General features: G+C 45.7%; 1 protein-coding gene across 7 annotated transcripts in view; it reads left to right on the forward strand.

The window, feature by feature from the left end:
• EPB41L1 (erythrocyte membrane protein band 4.1 like 1) overlaps positions 1-19,828 on the forward strand; it is a 233,597-nt gene that overhangs the window by 100,080 nt on the left and 113,689 nt on the right. For 4 of the 7 annotated variants that reach the window (XM_063960309.1, XM_063960307.1, XM_063960310.1 and 1 more), the window contains 5 exons: positions 9,682-9,870; positions 10,432-10,575; positions 11,004-11,168; positions 18,446-18,488; positions 18,695-18,770. In XM_063960309.1, the coding sequence (XP_063816379.1) occupies positions 9,706-9,870; positions 10,432-10,575; positions 11,004-11,168; positions 18,446-18,488; positions 18,695-18,770 (593 nt within the window). In that variant the 5' untranslated portion in view covers positions 9,682-9,705. The remainder of the gene's footprint in view (positions 1-9,681; positions 9,871-10,431; positions 10,576-11,003; positions 11,169-18,445; positions 18,489-18,694; positions 18,771-19,828) is intronic. The other 3 variants (XM_063960311.1, XM_063960313.1, XM_063960314.1) reach the window with 1 other exon arrangement.

The following is a 19,828-nucleotide window of genomic DNA, read 5'->3' on the forward strand; positions in this document are numbered from 1 at the left end:
TCACGGCTTTTTCTTCGCTCCGGCGATCGTAATGTGATTGACAGGAAATGGGTGTTACTGGGCGGAAACACGGCGTTTCAGGGGCGTGTGGCTGAAAACGCTACCGTTTCCGGAAAAAACGCAGGAGTGGCCGGGGAAACGGTGGGAGTGCCTGGGCGAACGCTGGGTGTGTTTGTGACGTCAACCAGGAACGACAAGCACTGAACTGATCGCACAGGCAGAGTAAGTCTGGAGCTACTCAGAAACTGCTAAGTAGTTAGTAATCGCAATATTGCGCATACATCGGTCGCAATTTTAAGAAGCTAAGATTCACTCCCAGTAGGCGGCGGCTTAGCGTGTGTAACTCTGCTAAATTCGCCTTGCGACCGATCAACTCGGAATGAGGGCCATGGTTTTGCCCAATTGCTAACAAAATTCCTGCTGCGATCAACTTGGAATTACCCCCATGGTTTTGCTCATTAGAGGAAAATGTTGTTCTGCAATCAACCTTGAATTAGGCCCTGAGTACCATTTTACTCAGCAGAGACTGATTACTCACAGCACAGCCATACCAAATAGTCAGGCAGTAGCAATTCTGAGTGTACCAGCCACGAATATAATACTTGACTAAAGTAAGGGTCCACTTCTTTCCAAATCACTGGCATGCACCAGGCAGTACTGAAAAAAAAAGATATTACAAAGTACTTAAAAAAATTAAAGGGACACATCTTTAAAACTTGGGACTTAAAACTTGGGGTAGTCCAACTATGTATGCACTATGCAGTGTGTTATAAAATGGCTGTGAATGTTCATATTGATAACTGACAGAAGAAGAGAACAGCTCCTCAAAGATTTAGGTGTATTTAGAGAAAAATATATAGGGCTAAATGTAAAAGCCTACACTTTTTGCGAGTCTGCCCTGTTTTTTTAAAGCTGGGTTTTGTCTTGTAAATGATTGCTGCTTTAAAACAACAGGCAGACTCGCAGAAAGTCCCGCACCTCCCGCAATGTGGAGGCTATAACATTTAGCCTATCAAGTTTAATTGATGTAAATCCAAATGTTAAAAAGCAGTAAAATTGAGCATCAGGGTTGGCTTCAGATGATTTTTTATAATTACGAAATTACAGTCCCAGGGGTATATTTACTAAGCTCACGATTTTGACCGAGTTTTTTTTTTCTTCAAAGTGTCATCTCGGGAATTTACTAAACAGAAATCTCGGCAGTGATGAGGACATTCGTATTTGTTTTAGCGGCAGAGTTCACAAATACGAATGAGTACACCATCGGTCAAACACGCCTGTTATTTTATACAACTCTGTAATTTACTAAGAATTCGTATTCACAATCACTGCCGTCAATAGCCAAACACTGCCGGGAAATGTTACAAATCGTAAAAAAAAAAGCAGTTTTCAAATAGACCTGGTGTTTTTTATCCGTATTCTGATAGGCATGCATGGATCAGTGAGGTCCGTGCATGCTTATCTGTGGGAAGGGTGTGAAAGGGTTAAAAATCACCGAAAAAATTTGTGCGGGGTCCCCCCTCCTAAGCATAACCAGCCTCGGGCTCTCTGAGCCGGTCCTGGTTGTAAAAATACAGGGGGAAAAATGACTGGAGTCCCCCCATATTTAAACAACCAGCACCGGGCTCTGCGTCCGGTCCTGGTTTAAAAAATACGGGGGACAAAAGACGTAGGCGTCCCCCGTATTTTTTAAACCAGCACCGGGCTCCACTAGCCAGAGCGATAATGCCACAGCCGGGGGACACTTTTATACTGGTCCCTGCGGCCGTGGCATTACCCCCCCCCCCCCCCAACTTGTCACCCCTGGTCGGGGTTTCCTGGAGGAGTGGGGACCCCTTAAATCAAGGGGTCCCCCCCTCCAGGCACTCTTGTAGGTGACCCCAATTAACTTTGCGGTTATCCGCCGACGGCAAAGTTCCCATCATTACGAATACGAATACACAGCGACATCGGAAAATACAAAAGAAGAAAACTCGACAGCTTAGTAAATTACTTGCAATTTATTCAAAAAGTTGCAAAAAAAAGGACTGATACAATTCGAGATGAAACTCCCACCAAATCGACACAAATATGATTCTTTGTAAATATACCCCCAGGTTTTAAGGATATCTATGCTTGAGTCCAGACGGTTAAATCAAATTGACTGAGGTACTAATTAAGGCAGCTGTGCTCAAGCATGGATATCCTTAAAACTTGAACTGTAATAGCGGAGTTTGGGAACCTCTACCATACTGTATCTGCTGGGGGAGAATAAACACTACTGTGTTTTGGTGTGTTGGGGAGAGGTGTGATATTAAATTCTAGACTGAGAAAATACAATAGGATAACTTGGTGATATATAACTTCAGATTATGAACAGCTTATGCTCTTTTAAAAATACAATGAAACCAAATTATTTTCATTTAAATTTAAAACCTGCAAATCACACGTCACAAAGTCCAATTGAGATTGTAAAATACTAATAGCTGGAGAGGTCAATATGCAACAAGCTAATCAGAAGTTGCAAGGTACTGTAGCTGCAGAATGTGTTTGCACTTTATAAATAACTGTTAATAATAGTGTTACTGATGTCATCATAATTATTGCATACATTTACATACACAGCTCTCCAGTAACTGCAAGAGATAAGCCTTCTGTGGTCACCTTCTGACTGAATTATTAAGCTGCAGTGAAGCTGGAAGCAATGTCACTGCTTTGCAAATGCAATGAACAGTTAGATCTTAGCTAAGGGCCCTCATTCCGAGTTGTTCGCTCGCAAGGCGAATGTAGCAGAGTTACACACGCTAAGCCGCCGCCTACTGGGAGTGAATCTTAGCTTCTTAAAATTGCGACCGACGTACGCGCAATATTGCGATTACAAACGAGTTAGCAGTTTCAGAGTAGCTCCAGACTTACTCTGCCTGTGCGATCATTTCAGTGCTTGTCGTTCCTGGTTGACGTCACAAACACACCCAGCGTTCGCCCAGGCACTCCCACCGTTTCCCCGGCCACTCCTGCGTTTTTTCCGGAAACGGTAGCGTTTTCAGCCACACGCCCCTGAAACGCCGTGTATCCGCCCAGTAACACCCATTTCCTGTCAATCACATTACGATCGCCGGAGCGAAGAAAAAGCCGTGAGTAAAAATACTTTCTTCATAGTAAAGTTACTTGGCGCAGTCGCAGTGCGAACATTGCGCATGCGTACTAAGCGGATTTTCACTGCGATGCGATGAAAAATACCGAGCGAACAACTCGGAATGAGGGCCAATATTCCATGTATATGGATATGTATACCATAGTGGTCATGTGTGTGATCAGATTGCGCAGCAATCCTGTCACTTGGATCTCAGATTGGGGGGCTAGAGTGGCACATACGTGGCCGGCCTTTACAATTCTGGTGTCAAAATGTACAACTGCTATGTCAATGATTGTCAACATCAGTTATATATGCCAATGATAAATCTGGCACCAGTGCCTCATGCATTACAAGTCTAAAGATAATTATGCTTTGATGGAAACACGTTGGTGCTGATTCAATTGTTTTACTCCACGCCTACGACTAGGGGGCGCAGAACGGAGCAATTAAATTGTTTATACGCCCAGTAGCCACGGGGATGAAATTTTTTCTCGCAGCCTCCTGAGGTGCAAGGAGAAATGTGCGCTAAGTCATCTAAGTTGGATGCCCAAAGCAGGAATTTAGATTGGTTTAGCCGTTTTGCATGGCTAAACACTGTCAATTTGGGCGCAATATGTGCGATATGCATGTGCGGCTAAACAACAATTGAATAGTGACAATTGTTTGGAGCGTCTAAACAGTCCCGTTTAGATGGGATTATTAGACAGCCAACACAATTGAATTCCCCCAAAAAACTTAATGGACGCATATACTGCTAAAGTGAAAATGACATGTGTCACGAAAATGACCTCTAGATTTATCGCTAATGTCTGGGACTATGGTTTAGGTGGATCATTGTTTAGAATATTAGTTCTAAATTAACACAGATTTTGCCTCCTTGATAATAAGTTTGGATGTAATTAAAAAAAAAAAAGTTTTTGCAACAAGTTAAATCATGAGATTTAAACTGGTATACTGTCTGCCTTCTCCCAAGTAACATGATTCCACAACATAATCATGTATGTCCAGTACAGTCCCAAATATTACCATTGTCTGCTAAATGTGCATATGCCACCTAAAGCTGTAGAATAAATGGACCTCTTGTCAATGGTTTGTTTCTTGTTATAAAATGTTACGTGCCTAGGCAACCTGCTAAAGGCAGGAGTAGCTGTCGATTGCTAATTTATTTCACAGGTTGGTAACCTTCCTAGTGTACTGGCCATCATGAATACATTGAAACAAAGAAAGAAAGTGCTTTCACGGTGTAGTAATCTTCATATCCTCAAATATTGCAAAAAAGTAGCAGATATATGTAAAAGCAGCACTTATGACCACAGCATGAACTATAATATGTTCATTTCTAAGCGCTGTCCAAAAGCACAATCATATACATAATAAAGAAGGTTTTAAAGCACAAACCATTCCACCAACGCGTTTTGTCATCAGGACTTCATCAGGACTTTGAAATTAACGTACAGCTCATCCTGTAGCGATAAGTGCTGCTTTTATGTGGCAATTCAAAGGGGAAGCCAAAGACAGAACTTTCTACTGTACGTCTTAGCCTTAGATAATAAGGGGACTTCAAAATGAGTTGTTGACAGAGACGAATTTGCAGACTTTATTCTTTTTATTTTTATGTTTGTTTACTCTGGATAATGGATCTGAAATTTAAATTTATGTTAAAGAAAATATATTAAAACGAGAGGTGACAGAAGGATTATTTTTAAACTTTAAACTGTGGCTTCATGCTAAGCATGCAAATGCGTAGACTTGAGGGCTAGGCATTTCTGAACTAACTTTCAGTGACAGTGGTATTTTTGGTGTTCTAGCAAAGAATCATATTGGTTTCCATGCAATTTCGAATAGAGTTAAAATATGTAAATAAAGTGAAAACTATATTAAATGCAATAAGTAATTGTAATTTAAACTTAACATATCTCAAAAACTTCTGAATGTCAAAAAAAGTTCAACTGCAAATTTCCTTAAAAAATAGTTTTAAAAGTGGTAGAACTGTCTCAAGAACGGTTGAAACCAAAAACCTTGGCCTATTTTTATGATACTGTACTTGCAAAAGCTTTATACACATTTTTGAAAAAAGGTCTAGCCCTGTGAAAGTTTGAATGTTCTGATTGACTACTGGTTTATCTAGACAAAAAAAAAAAAAAATTCCCCATCACACTGCAATTTGGCAGCAAAAGAAACTTGCACCCTACATGATAATAAAATGCAGAGATCTCAGTTACATACATTTGCAGACATATGGTAAGCCACTAACCACGTCAAGGTGTCTCTGCTCTGGTGGTCCTACACTACATAATTGCACCACTTTGGGTCATATACAGTGGCGTCACTACTGCCCCCGCAGTCCTCGCGGTGGCTTGGGGGCGAGGGGCTGCGGGGGCGCTACTGATTTACAGCAGACTGACATGCGGACGAGCGTCCGCATGTCAGTCTGTGGTCTCCTTCCCTCCGCCGCTTTTTGGAGGGACACGGAGGGCACAGCGCCTCCCTGTGTCCCTCCTGCATCATCTCCGGCGGCCGCGGGTCTAATAGGGGGAAGTGCCGTCCGTGAGCTCTAATTGGCTCACGAACCGGCACTTCCCCCTATTAGACCCGCGGTCGCCGGAGATGATGCAGCAGGAGGGACACAGGAGAGGCGAGCTGTGCCCTCCGTGTCCCTCCAAAAAGCGGCAGCGGCGGCGGGGGGTGGGGTGGGAAGAAATATCTGGCACTGGAGACATATATGGCACTGGGGGGAATATCTGGCACTGGGGGGAATATCGCACTGGGGGGGAATATCTGGCACTGGGGGGGAATATCTGGCACTGGGGGGAATATCTGGCACTGGGGGCATATATGGCACTGGGGGGGTATATGGCACTGGGGGGGAATATCTGGCACTGGGGGCATATATGGCACTGGGGGGGAATATCTGGCACTGGGGGCATATATGGCATGGGGGGGATATCTGGCTTTGGGGGGAATATCTGGCACTGGGGGCATATGTGGCACTGGGGGGGAATATCTGGCACTAGGGTCATATGTGGCACTGGGGGCATATCTGGCACTGGGGGGGAATATCTGGCACTGGGGGCATATGTGGCACTGGGGGGGAATATCCGGCACTGGGGGCATATCTGGCACTGGGGGCATATTTGGCACTGGGGGGAATATATGGCACTGAGGGCATATCTGGCACTGGGGGCATATGTGGCACTGGGGGGGAATATCTGGCACTGGGGGCATATGTGGCACTGGGGGGGTATATGTGTACCTGGCACATGGGGGAGGGGCTATATTTGGCACTGGGGCATGTGAGTACCTGGCACCGTGGGGGAATATCTGGCACTGGGGACATATGTGGCACTGGGAGCACAGCCCTAGCAACAAGGACTACCTCCTAGCAACGAGCATGACACCCAGTGCATGAAATACCTGGCAACGAGCATGACACCCAGTGCATGAAACACCTGGCAACGAGCATGACACCCAGTGCATGAAACCCCTGGCAACGAGCATGACACCCTGAGCATGAAAACCCCTGGCACCGTGCATGGAACCAAGAGCATGAAACCCCTGGCAACGAGCATGACACCCAGTGCATGAAACCCCTGACAACGAGCAGGTAATTGAAAAGTAATTAGAAGCCTTACTGTAGGACTTAATGTGTAATGGGCATTACGGTGTGTGGCATAATGTATCACGGACATTGCGGTGTGTGTCATAATGTGTCACAGGCATTACGGTGTATGGTATACTATATCGCGGGCATTGTGATATGTGGTATAATGTCTCAGGGTCATTGCAGTGTGTGGCATAATGTATCACGGACATTGCGGTATGTGTCATAATGTGTCAGGCATTACGGTGTGTGGTATACTATATCACGGGCATTGTGGTATGTGGTATAATGTCTCAGGGTCATTGCAGTGTGGCATAATACATAACGGGCATTGCGGTGTGTGGCATAGGGTATAACGGGCAGGTCATTGCGGTATGTGTCACAGGCATTACGGTGTATGGTATACTATATCACGGGCATTGTGGTATAATGTCTCAAGGTCATTGCAGTGTGTGGCATAATGTGTCACAGGCATTGTATGTGCTATAATGTATCGGGCATTGCAGTGTGTGGCATAATGTATCACGGACATTGCGGTGTGTGTCATAATGTGTCACAGACATTGTATGTGCTATAATGTATCGGGCATTGCAGTGTGTAGCATAATGTATAACGGGCATTGCGATTCCTGTCATAATGTGTCACAGGCATTACGGTGTGTGGCATAATGTGTCACAGGCATTACGGTGTGTGGCATAATGTGTCTGGGGCATTACAGTGTGTGCATATTGTGTCATGTGCATTATTGTGTGCGGCATAATGTCTAAGGGCCATTGCAGTATGTGGCATAATGTATACTGGGCATTACTATAAGGAGGAAAAATTACAAATAATGTAAGGGGCATGAATCAGGATTATTTTTCTTTCCTGTGGTGGCCAACGTATGGGCGTGCAGGTTGCAAAACTGGGGTATAAGGTAGTCTTTTCCTGCAATGACACGCCCCTTTATGCGAAACCACGCCCATTCCAACGAAACCACGCCCCTTTTTTGTTGCGCGCACCGAAGGCGCGCGCATATTTATCCCTTTCTTGCTCCCTATTATGGAGCATGAAGGGTGGGGGGGGCGCCGAAGAATTTTTTGGCTTGGGGGAGAAAAATTTCTAGTTACGCCACTGGTCATATATTTATGTATTTCTACATTGAGAGCCAATCTATCCTCCAATATGGCACTACCAAGATCATTATATCCTCCAGCAACTGTTCTCACACATGCCTCTCAGAAAAGTGATACACAGAGTGGACGATGCTCAGTCAATTTATTGGCCCAGCACAGATGCATGTAAGGGAGGGGTTAATCTAGACTGGTTGGTCAAGCATTATGAACTTTGTAATGCTCTGATTGTATACTATTTGGTCTAACCATATGGAACTTTGTAATATTCTAAATAGCTACTGGTTAGTCTTGCCCTTTGATATTTGCAATGCTCTGTTTGGCTATTGGTTACTGTACTGTACCGTGCACTTTACAGTGCTCTGATAGGCTCCTTTCTGGTCTAGGTCTGTGAACTTTGTAATGCCCTGACCGTCTATGGTTGGACTAGCCCTTTGAACTTTAATGTTGTGGTTGAATATGATCATTCTTGCCCTGGAAACATTCCAATGCCTTGCTTGGATGAAAAATTCTCAATGACCTGTATTTAAGCATTTGTGCAGAATTCAAAACCCCTGTGATTAATGAAAGTTTTTGCAGGTATGTTGCATAAGTCTCCGAGGTCATAAATCCTATGAAACCTAACAAACAAAATAATAGCCAGCCACCAGGTGGACTATATGTATTTATCCCTTGTAATTGGTAGTTACTGATGTAATCACTACAGCATTCATCATGTATTATAAGCGGCGTTGGTATGCAAGCAGTGTAGGCAGCACAGTAAAAGGTTAAAAACTACCAAAAGTCAGTTTAAAGTTTTACAGGTAAATAGTAACCTGGTGCCTTTCATATAAGAAATTCATCCATGCTCAGTGGGGGGCTCTGAACTACCAGCGTCGGCGGTGTAGCAATTTGAGGTGAACTGAGAGTTCTTTGTCCTGTATAAACACATTTTTCTCCTGCAAAGTGCTTTCATATGATTGCTATACAGTTTTCTGTGGCTTCTATTATCCATAGAAATATACAGCCGGGTATAAAATGAAGTCATATAGGAGGCTGAGCAACAACTGTGGTAGGGGTTAATCTTTTGCAACAATATTTTATTTTTTATTTTTTTAAATCTGGCATCATTACATTTAGAGGAGCTCTTTGAGGATTTATTTTATTACACTGTTGTCACAGTAATTCCTTCTCCTGTCACAGCTGCCTTATACTGGCCTGATCTGTGTCGTGGTGTAAGTAGTGTCCACTCTCTTACCTCACACCCTGCTTGCTTTGGCCAGAATGTCATCTTCCCATGCAGCAAGTGACACAGTGGGGCAGAGATGTAGTGAGCAGAGATAAGAAAGAAGGAGTAAAGAATTGGTAGAAAGACAGAAGAGGGGGAGGTGGGATGATAAGAACGAGAAGGTGAATGAAGAAGGATGGGGGAAGCAGAAAGAGCTAATGGGGGAGGGTGGTGCAGAGGCTTGTACACTGTACCGTGTGTATAGGAGGTGACGGGCCTCACACAGTCCTGTGATGCTCTGACTGCAGTATGCATTAATCAGGCCAAAAGGGAGGGGGCTCCTCTCCCTTCACACCCCCAGTCAGCCATGCAGAGACATCTGTGTGGGTGTAAACATATTTTTATGTGTAAACTTGGGGTAAGAGACAATATAGGACATGCTCAGAACATGGAGAATGAATATAAGGTAGTTATAATTATAACCCATTTAAATTTAAACAAGGATGCTCAGATACTCTGCCACTGGTGGATGAGGACTGGTGTGAAAACTACTATCATATGACTGACAACTGGTAACTGGCTCAGCATGAGTTCTATACATTATGTACAGTGATTAATAAATGATCAACTTTTCCCTTTTTCCCAGCCTGCAATAGTTTGAGGAGTCATTATGACCACAGAGGTGGGGGCTGAAACTGAACTCAATTCTGGACCAGATGGACCTGCCCAAGATGGAGTACATAATCCTGCGCTACTCCCAACTGACACCCCACAAACACCTGCTAATAACGTGGACCGGCCAGGAGCTAATGAGAATTCACGAAGACCTGTAGAAGTGAGTATAAAATCAGATCTCAACTGTATGTTCTAGAGTAGTAAATAGATAAGTACATATTTGTGCAGAAATGTTCTCACTGGGAACGAGTGAACTGCATTCTGTATAAACGTTGGGGCAAAATCCATTTTTAAAACTTCAACAACTATATAATAACACACTTGCCCACAAACTGGACTTTACACGTCCTTATTAATCTTCCCTGTTTGGGCTCATGCATAAAGTACCATTTTGCTCCATGAATGATTTGCGGATGAAGCAATGCACAATAAAGGAATCCACCTGATGGAAAGTGGGTCACAGTTGTTTGCTTCAGCCATTTATACTTGTTGACCTTAATTGTCACAACTGTTATCAGCAGGTTCCTAATTATGTTACAGTCTTGTCTTCCTTTTTGTATTTATATTTGTCACAGTGGTCAACTGTTCATTGCAGACTGTTATTACAGCATTGTTGATTTTTAAACTACAAGGTTACTGTACAGAATCTTTATGCCCACTGTTGGTTCTACTGTCACCTGAAGGTTTCATTAGACCATTTCTATCTCAATGTGAACCCTAGGATGACGAGAGGCTTGATGCAGCGCCAGACAGAACAACACCTTCCCATACTCAGAGATCACCACAGAAACTTTCCAAGAAACCCAAAAGTGCACTCTGCAGGGTGACACTGCTGGACTCTTCGCACTACGAGTGTGAGGTGGAGGTGAGAGGCATGGGAAATGACTGAGGAAACTGGAGAAAAGGAGAATATTATGCAGTAACGAATCTACTTGTAGTTCATATGTAGGAAATTGTTCCATGTAGGAACCCTTGTGACATTTTCACTTTAAAACATTATTTACCTCAATATGCAAATACCAGAGAGAGGCATTACACTTATAAGACAAAGGGGTATATTTACTAAAGCTTCTAAAACAGACAAGTGTTGGTGTTGCCCATAGCAACCAATCAGATTCTGGCTACCAATTTCTAGAATGCAATAGAAAAATGATAGCTAAAATCTGATTGGTTGCGATGGGCAACAACTCCACTCCGCTTTGGTAAATGTATCCCTAAGCCTTCAATATCTTAACCGTCAATATGGAAATGCATGTGATAGTACTTTTACCTGGCGTCTTCTCTGTGTTTCAGAAACATGCCAGGGGGCAGGTCCTGTTTGATACAGTGTGTGAACACCTCAATCTCCTAGAGAAAGATTACTTTGGTCTGACATTCTGTGACTCCGACAGTCAGAAGGTAATCCTACCACAATCGACTACTGATGTCAGGATCTCTTCAGATGTGGTTGCACTAATGGTATGATCCCAAATGCCAAGATTTATCATCCTACTGATTACTGAACTATGCCAGTACCCACCCCCTGCAAGTAATTGTATTAATGCCAGGATGTACTACTGCCAGGGTCACCACATTTTAGAGGTGGCTTTACCAATGTGTGGACTGTTCTATAAACTTTCAACCCACTCGCAGACAATGCTGTGTTAATGTCCGGATCATCTTTTTCAGAGATCGTTGTAACTGCATATAGCAGTAGACTGGACCCCAAATAACTAAACCTAATCCTATGTTTTCATACTTTTGGTCAGTGTGACATGTGCCGTTACACGTTGTACTTAACCGTGTTCACCGGATGATGAGCGCAATTTAAACAGATCATCTATGATCGGTATGAATGGAGAATTAGTAAATTGTGTTAAAAAACTGGACCAAAGGTGGAACTATGTACAGAGACAGTAGAAACAGTAGGGCAGTATGAATGGTGTAATGGTTAGCATTACTGCCGCACTGAGGTCATGGGTTCAATTCCCACCATGGTTCCAACTGTAGGGAGTTTGCATAGCCTCAGCGTGATCGCATGGGTTTCCTTCCACATTCCAAAAATATACTGGTAGGTTTCTTGGCTCCGAACAATATAAAATTAACCGTAGTTTGTAAGTGTGTTCATGTACATGTGTTTAGGGCAGACTACATGGCACAAGTGGGCCTTATATGTTTCTATAGTGATATATCATATTTTTCTCTAACGTCCTTGAGGATGCTGGGACTCCGTAAGGACCATGGGGAATAGACGGGCTCCGCAGGAGATAGGACACTTTAAGAAAGCTTTGGACTCTGGGTGTGCACTGGCTCCTCCCTCTATGCCCCTCCTCCAGACCTCAGTTTTACACTGTGCCCAGAGCAGGATGGGTGCACTGCAGAGAGCTCTCCTGAGTTCTCTGCCTAGAAGCATTTTTGTTTGGATTTTTTTCTACTCTTTTACAGGGAGCACTGCTGGCAACAGGCTCCCTGCATCGAGGGACTGAGGAGAGAGGGGCAGAACTTATTGTCTAAGATAGGCTCTGCTTCCTTGGCTACTGGACGGACACCATTAGCTCCAGAGGGGATGAACACAGGTTCTTACTGGGCGTCCACCCCCAGAGCCGCGCAGCCGTTCTCCTCACAGAGCCAGAAGAACCGAAATCAGAAGACGTCAGGCGGCAGAAGCCTTCAGCTGCACTGAGGTAACGCACAGCACTGCAGCTGTGCGTCATTGCTCCCATACACCTCACATACTCTGGTCACTGTAAGGGTGCAGGGCGCAGGGGGGGCGCCCTGGGCAGCAATATAACACCTCTATTATGGCAAAAGACAATATACATGTACAGGTGGGCACTGTACATGTATATAAAAGAGCCCCCGCCATATTTTAGTAAGTTTGAGCGGGACAGAAGCCCGCCGCCGAGGGGGCGGGGCTTCTCCCTCAGCACTCACCAGCGCCATTTTCTCTCCACAGCACCGCTGAGAGGAAGCTCCCCGGACTCTCCCCTGCTTACACACGGTGAAGGGGTGTTTAAAAGAGAGGGGGGGGGGGGGCACATAATTGGCGGATAACACATTATACAGCGCGGCTGCAGGAAAAACATTTTGTGTTGGTCTCCAGGGTCATTGCGCTGGGGTGTGTGCTGGCATACTCTCTCTCTGTCTCTCCAAAGGGCCTTGAAGGGGATACTGTCTTCAGAAAAGAGGTTCCCTGTGTGTGTGAAGTGTGTCGGTACGCGTGTGTCGACATGTTTGACGAGGAAGGCTCGCTTAATGTGGAGGGGGAGTGCTTGAATGTCATGTCGCCGTCGGCAACACCGACACCGGAATGGGTGGATATGCTGAATGTCTTGAATGCAAATGTCAATCTATTGCATAAAAGGTTAGACAAGGCTGAAGCTAGGGATCAGTCAGGTAGCCAGTCCATACCTGTCCCTGTGGCGCCAGGCCCTTCGGGGTCTCAGAAGCGCACCATATCCCAGATCGATGACACAGATACCGACACAGATACTGACTCTAGTGTCGACTATGAAGATGCAAAATTACAGCCGAGGGTGGCAAAAGGTATTCGGTACATGATTATTGCCATTAAAGAGGTTTTGCATATTACTGAGGAACCCCCTGTCCCTGACACGAGGGTACACATGTGAAAAAGCCTGAAGTCACCTTTCCGTCCTCATTTGAACTGAGTGAATTGTGCGAAAAGGCTTGGGAATCTCCGGATAGGAGACCACAAGTTCCCAAAAGGATTCTTATGGCGTATTCTTTTCCAGAAACGGATAATATACGATGGGAATCTTCGCCTAAAGTAGACAAGGCGCTGACACGCTTGTCCAAAAAGGTGGCACTGCCTTCTCAGGATACGGCTTCCCTCAAGGATCCTGCTGATCGCAGGCAGGAAATTACCATGAAGCACATTTACACTCATTCAGGTACTATTGTTAGACCGGCTATGGCGTCGGCCTGGGTTTGTAGTGCGGTTGTGGCATGGGCAGATTCCTTATCTACGGAGATTGACACCTTAGATAGGGATGCCATTCAAATGACCATAGAGCATATCAGAGATGCTGCCTTGTATATGAAAGATGCTCAGAGAGACATTTGTTTATTAAGCTCCAGAATAAATGCTATGTCTATTTCTGCTAGGCGGCTCTTGTGGACCCGACAGTGGACGGGAGACGCCGATTCAAAGCGGCATATGGAGTCCTTGCCTTACAAAGGGGAGGAGTTGTTTGGAGACGGCCTCTCGGACCTTGTCTCTACTGCTACGGCTGGTAAGTCGAATTTCTTACCTTATGTCCCCCCGCAGCATACAAAAAAGGCACCTCATTATCAAATGCAGTCCTTTCGTTCCAATAGAAACAAAAAGGTACGGGGATCGTCCTTTGTTGCCAGAGGGAAAGGCAGGGGAAAGAAGCTGCACACAGCTAGATCCCAAGAGGAGAAGTCCTCCCCTGCGTCTGCAAAGTCCACTGCATGACGCTGGGGCTTCCCGGGGGGAGGCAGATCTAGTGGGGGCTCGTCTTCGGTTTTTCAGCCACGTCTGGGTTCACTCGCAGGTGGATCCCTGGGCATTAGAGATTGTTTCTCAAGGATACAGGCTGGAATTCGAAGACTTGCCTCCTCGCCGGTTTTTCAAGTCGGCTCTGCCGGCTTCCCCGTCAGAGAGGGAGCTAGTGTTGGCAGCAATCCAAAAATTGTATATTCAACAGGTGATTGTCACAGTTCCTCATCTCCAGCAAGGAGAGGGATATTACTCAACCCTGTTTGTGGTCCCGAAACCGGACGGTTCGGTCAGACCCATTTTAAACCTAAAATCCTTGAACCTGTACTTGAAGAGGTTCAAGTTCAAAATGGATCACTCAGGGCGGTCATCGCCAGCCTGGAGGGGGGGGGGGGGTTGGATGGTGTCCCTGTACATAAAGGATGCTTACCTTCATGTTCCGGTATTCCCCCCTCATCAGGCGTTCCTGAGATTTGCAGTGCAGGACTGTCACTACCAATTTCAGACGTTGCCGTTTGGGCTCTCCACGGCCCCGAGAATTTTCACCAAGGTAATGGCGGAAATGATGGTGCTCCTGCGCAGGCAGGGGGTCACAATTATCCCATACTTGGACGATCTCCTCATAAAGGCGAGATCTCGGGAGAAGTTGCTGGACAGCGTGTCTCTGTCCATGAAGACGTTGCAGTTACACGGCTGGATTCTCAATATACCGAAGTCCCAGCTAGTCCCTACAACGCGTCTAACTTTTTTGGGCCTGATTCTAGACACAGACCAGAAAAAGGTTTTTCTTCCGGTCGAAAAGGTTCAGGAGCGCATAGCCCTGGTCAGGAACCTATTAAAACCAAAACAGGGTTCAGTGCATCATTGCACGCGGGTCCTGGGGAAGATGGTGGCTTCATACGAGGCCATCCCTTCGGCAGGTTCCATGCGAGGACTTTTCAATGGGACCTCTTGGACAAGTGGTCCGGGTCCCATTTACAAATGCATCGAAGGATCACCCTGTCTCCCAGGACCAGGGTATCTCTCCTGTGGTGGCTGCACAGTGCTCACCTACTATAGGGTCGCAGGTTCGGCATTCAGGACTGGGTCCTGGTGACCACTGATGCAAGCCTCCGAGGCTGGGGAGCAGTCACACTGGGAAGAAATTTCCAAGGTCTCTGGTCAAATCTAGAGACTTGTCTCCACATCAACGTCCTGGAGTTGAGGGCCATATACAACGCCCTGCGTCAAGCGGAGGAATTGCTTCGGGGAAAAACGGTTCTGATTCAGTCAGACAATGTCACGGCAGTGGCTCATATAAACCGCCAAGGCGGAATGAGGAGCAGAGTGGCCATGGCAGAAGCGACCAGGATTCTACGCTGGGCGGAAGTCTTCATCCCGGGGGTGGACAACTGGGAGGCGGACTTCCTCAGCAGGCACGACCTGCATCCGAGAGAGTGGGGACTTCATCAAGAAGTCTTCGCACAGATCACGGGTCGGTGGGGACTGCCTCAAATAGACATGATGGCATCCCGTCTCAACAAAAAGCTAAAGCGGTATTGCGCCAGGTCAAGGGACCCTCAGGCGGTAGCGGTGGACGCTCTGGTGACACCTTGGGTGTTCAGATCAGTCTATGTGTTTCCTCCTCTTCCTCTCATACCCAAAGTGTTGAGAATAATAAGAATAAGCAGGGTCAGAACAATCCTCATTGTTCCAGATTGGCCACGGAGGACTTGGCATCCGGAGCTGTAAGAGTTGCTCACAGAAGATCCGTGGCCTCTTCCTCTAAGGCAGGACCTGCTGCGGCAGGGGCCCTGTCTGTTCCAAGACTTACCGCGGCTGCGTTTGACGGCATGGCGGTTGAACGCCGGATCCTAGCGGAAAAAGGGATTCCGGAGGAGGTCATTTCTACCCTGATCAAGGCTAGGAAAGACGTGACGTTAAAACATTATCACCGTATATGGCGAAAATATGTTTCTTGGTGTGAGGCCAGAGCTGCTCCTGCGGAGGAGTTCCATTTGGGCCGTCTACTTCACTTCCTTCAAACAGGAGTGACTTTGGGCCTAAAATTCGGGTCCATAAAGGTCCAAATTTCGGCCTTATCCATTTTCTTTCAAAGAGAATTAGCCTCTCTTCCTGAAGTACAGACTTTTGTGAAGGGTGTGCTGCATATTCAGCCTCCCTTTGTGCCTCCGGTGGCGCCTTGGGATCTTAACGTGGTGTTACGTTTCCTCAAGTCACCTTGGTTTGAACCACTCAAAACTGTGGAGTTGAAATACCTCACGTGGAAAGTGGTCATGTTGTTGGCATTGGCTTCGGCAAGACTGGTTTCAGAATTGGCGGCTTTATCACATAAAAGCCCATACTTGGTTTTTCACGTGGATAGGGCAGAGTTGAGGACTCGTCCTCACTTTCTGCCAAAAGTGGTCTCATCTTTTCATGTAAACCAACCTATTGTCGTGCCTGTGGCTACACGGGGCTTGGAGGATTCCGAGTCCCTGGACGTGGTCAGGGCTTTGAAGATTTATGTGACCAGAATGGCTAGAATCAGGAAGACTGAAGCTCTGTTTGTTCTGTATGCGGCCAACAAGGTTGGCGCTCCTGCTTCAAAGCAGACTATTGCTCGCTGGATCTGTAATACGATTCAGCAGGCGCATTCTACGGCAGGTTTTCCATTGCCTAAATCGGTTAAGGCCCATTCCACTAGGAAAGTGGGCTCTTCTTGGGCGGCTGCCCGAGGGGTCTCGGCATTGCAATTGTGCCGAGCTGCTACTTGGTCGGGTTCAAACACCTTTGCAAAGTTCTACAAGTTTGATACCCTGGCTGAGGAGGACCTCATGTTTGCTCAATCAGTGCTGCAGAGTCATCCGCACTCTCCCGCCCGTTTGGGAGCTTTGGTATAATCCCCATGGTCCTTACGGAGTCCCAGCATCCTCAAGGACGTTAGAGAAAATAAGATTTTACTTACCGGTAAATCTATTTCTCGTAGTCCGTAGAGGATGCTGGGCGCCCGTCCCAAGTGCGGACTTCTTCTGCAAGACTTGTATATAGTTGTTGCTTACATAACGGTTATGTTATAGTTTATTGGTTGAACCAAGGCTATGTTGTTGTTCATACTGTTGACTAGGTAGTGTATGACAAGTTATACGGTGTGATTGGTGTGGCTGGTATGGATCTCGCCCTTAGATTTACAAAAATCCTTCCTTGTACTGTCCATCTCCTCTGGGCACAGTTTCCCTAACTGAGGTCTGGAGGAGGGGCATAGAGGGAGGAGCCAGTGCACACCCAGAGTCCAAAGCTTTCTTAAAGTGCCCTATCTCCTGCGGAGCCCGTCTATTCTCCATGGTCCTTACGGAGTCCCAGCATCCTCTACGGACTACGAGAAATAGATTTACCGGTAAGTAAAATCTTATTTTGCTTATGCTGTGTCCACCAACTGGTGCTCTTACTGAACGACTGGATCAAATTTAGCCTCTGGGTCCTCTACTCTTCCATTCGCTTCTGGGTCAGCTGATGACACCTGCTGATGATTGGTCATCAGTTCACTAATTTCGAATCCAACATCTGAATGGATTAGGGCCCTCATTCCGAGTTGTTCGCTCCCTAGCCGCTTTTCGCAGCAGTGCACACGCTAAGCCGCCGCCCTCTGGGAGTGAATCTTAGCTTAGCAGAATTGCGAACGAAGTATTTGCAATATTGCGGAAAAAAAATTTCTTTGCAGTTTCTGAGTAGCTCGAGACTTACTCTTCCAGTGCGATCAGTTCAGTGCTTGTCGTTCCTGGTTTGACGTCACAAACACACCCAGCGTTCGCCCAGACACTCCCCCGTTTCTCCAGCCACTCCCGCGTTTTTCCCAGAAACGGCAGCGTTTTTTCACACACTCCCATAAAACGGCCAGTTTCCGCCCAGAAACACCCACTTCCTGTCAATCACACTACGATCAGCAGAACGAAGAAAAAACCTCGTAATGCCGTGTGTAAAATACCAAACTTCTTAGCAAATTTACTTGGCGCAGCCGCAGTGCGAACATTGCGCATGCGCAGTTAGCGGAAAATCGCACCGATGCGAAGGAAAATAATGAGCGAACAACTCGGAATGAGGGCCTAGGTTTGATCTGTCAGCATGTGCAATAGTGAGCCAAATGAAAGTACTACATTAACCAAATCTGCATGTGTTTGGCCATCTTATACCAAGATTCTCCAAGCAGTGACTGCTTAGATTTGCCAATAACACCAAACTGCAAGCAGCTGTGTGATTCTTTTATACTAACCTTGCTACTTTGGTTTTACAGAATTGGCTGGATCCCTCCAAGGAAATAAAAAAACAGATCAGAAGTGAGTGTGTAACTCACAGATGACAGTGTCTTTTTCACACTGTCTCTCCTTGTGTCTTGGATAACTGTTTGATTTTGCACCACCACATTTTTTTTTCTTTCCCCTTATAACATTTTCCTTTCCATCTGTCCATCTATCGTTTATTACTCCTTCTCTAATTGTTCGTCCTAGCCCCCTCCTCTTATTTACTCTCATTGTTTCTTCAGGTGGTCCCTGGACATTTGGCTTCACAGTGAAGTTTTATCCTCCTGATCCAGCACAACTCACAGAGGATATTACAAGGTGTGAAGCATAATGTGGTCATAGAATTACTGTGTGGCCTGACATTGACTGTGGCGCTAGCTAGACATTTCAAGATGGTACTCCCTCAAGGGTGTCTTGAACGTATCGGTAAACTGGAACATTTTTCTTTTCTGGCACTGTATATAAATCGTGTTGTTTTTTTAGGGGTTCTATAAACTTAGATCATAAAAGGATTGGTAATATACAGTATTAACTACTGATTTTTGTCAAAGTGGTTTGCGTTATCATTAGTTATACTATATGGACTTTCAGACTTGTAAATACAAAGGTTTGCATATGCTTATTTCTAGTTTTAGAAAATATCATAAAACATATGTGGGAAAAGCCACCAAACTGGCAAAACGTCATCCATAGATACAACTTCCCTCTGTTAGTGTGTTTATGTCTATTTATGTGAGTGTCTGGGAGAGCCTGTCTGGATAACCCTGTACATCTCTGTTTATGTAATTAGCAATACATGTACAGTAGGTAAATGGGTATATTCAATTAGTGTCGCATCCGGCTTTTTTTAAAGTCGAATTGGCATTCAACAAAAAACGTGGATCCGCGGATAATCCGCAGATCCACATATTTCTCTTACGTCCTAGAGGATGCTGGGGACTCCAAAAGGACCATGGGGTATAGACGGGATCCGCAGGAGCTTGGGTACACTGAAAAGACTTAACACTGGGTGTGAACTGGCTCCTCCCTCTATGCCCCTCCTCCAGACCTCAGTTAGACTTTGTGACCTGGACTGACTGGACACTCACTAGGGGAGCTCTCCTGAGTTTCTCTGGAAAATACTTTTGTTAGGTTTTTTATTTTCAGGGAAACCTGCTGGCTACAGGCTCCCTGCATCGTGGGACTGAGGGGAGAGAAGCAGGACCTACTTCTTCTTAGTTTAAGGGCTCTGCTTCTCGGCTACTGGACACCATTAGCTCCAGAGGGTTCGATCACTTGCTGCGCCTAGCTGCTTGTTCCCGGAGCCACGCCGTCACCCCCCTCATTGAAGCCAGAAGAAAGAAGTCCGGGTGAGTATGAGAAGAACAAAAGACTTC

Source organism: Pseudophryne corroboree, chromosome 3 (genome assembly GCF_028390025.1).
Source record: "Pseudophryne corroboree isolate aPseCor3 chromosome 3, aPseCor3.hap2, whole genome shotgun sequence".
NCBI lineage: Eukaryota > Metazoa > Chordata > Amphibia > Anura > Myobatrachidae > Pseudophryne > Pseudophryne corroboree.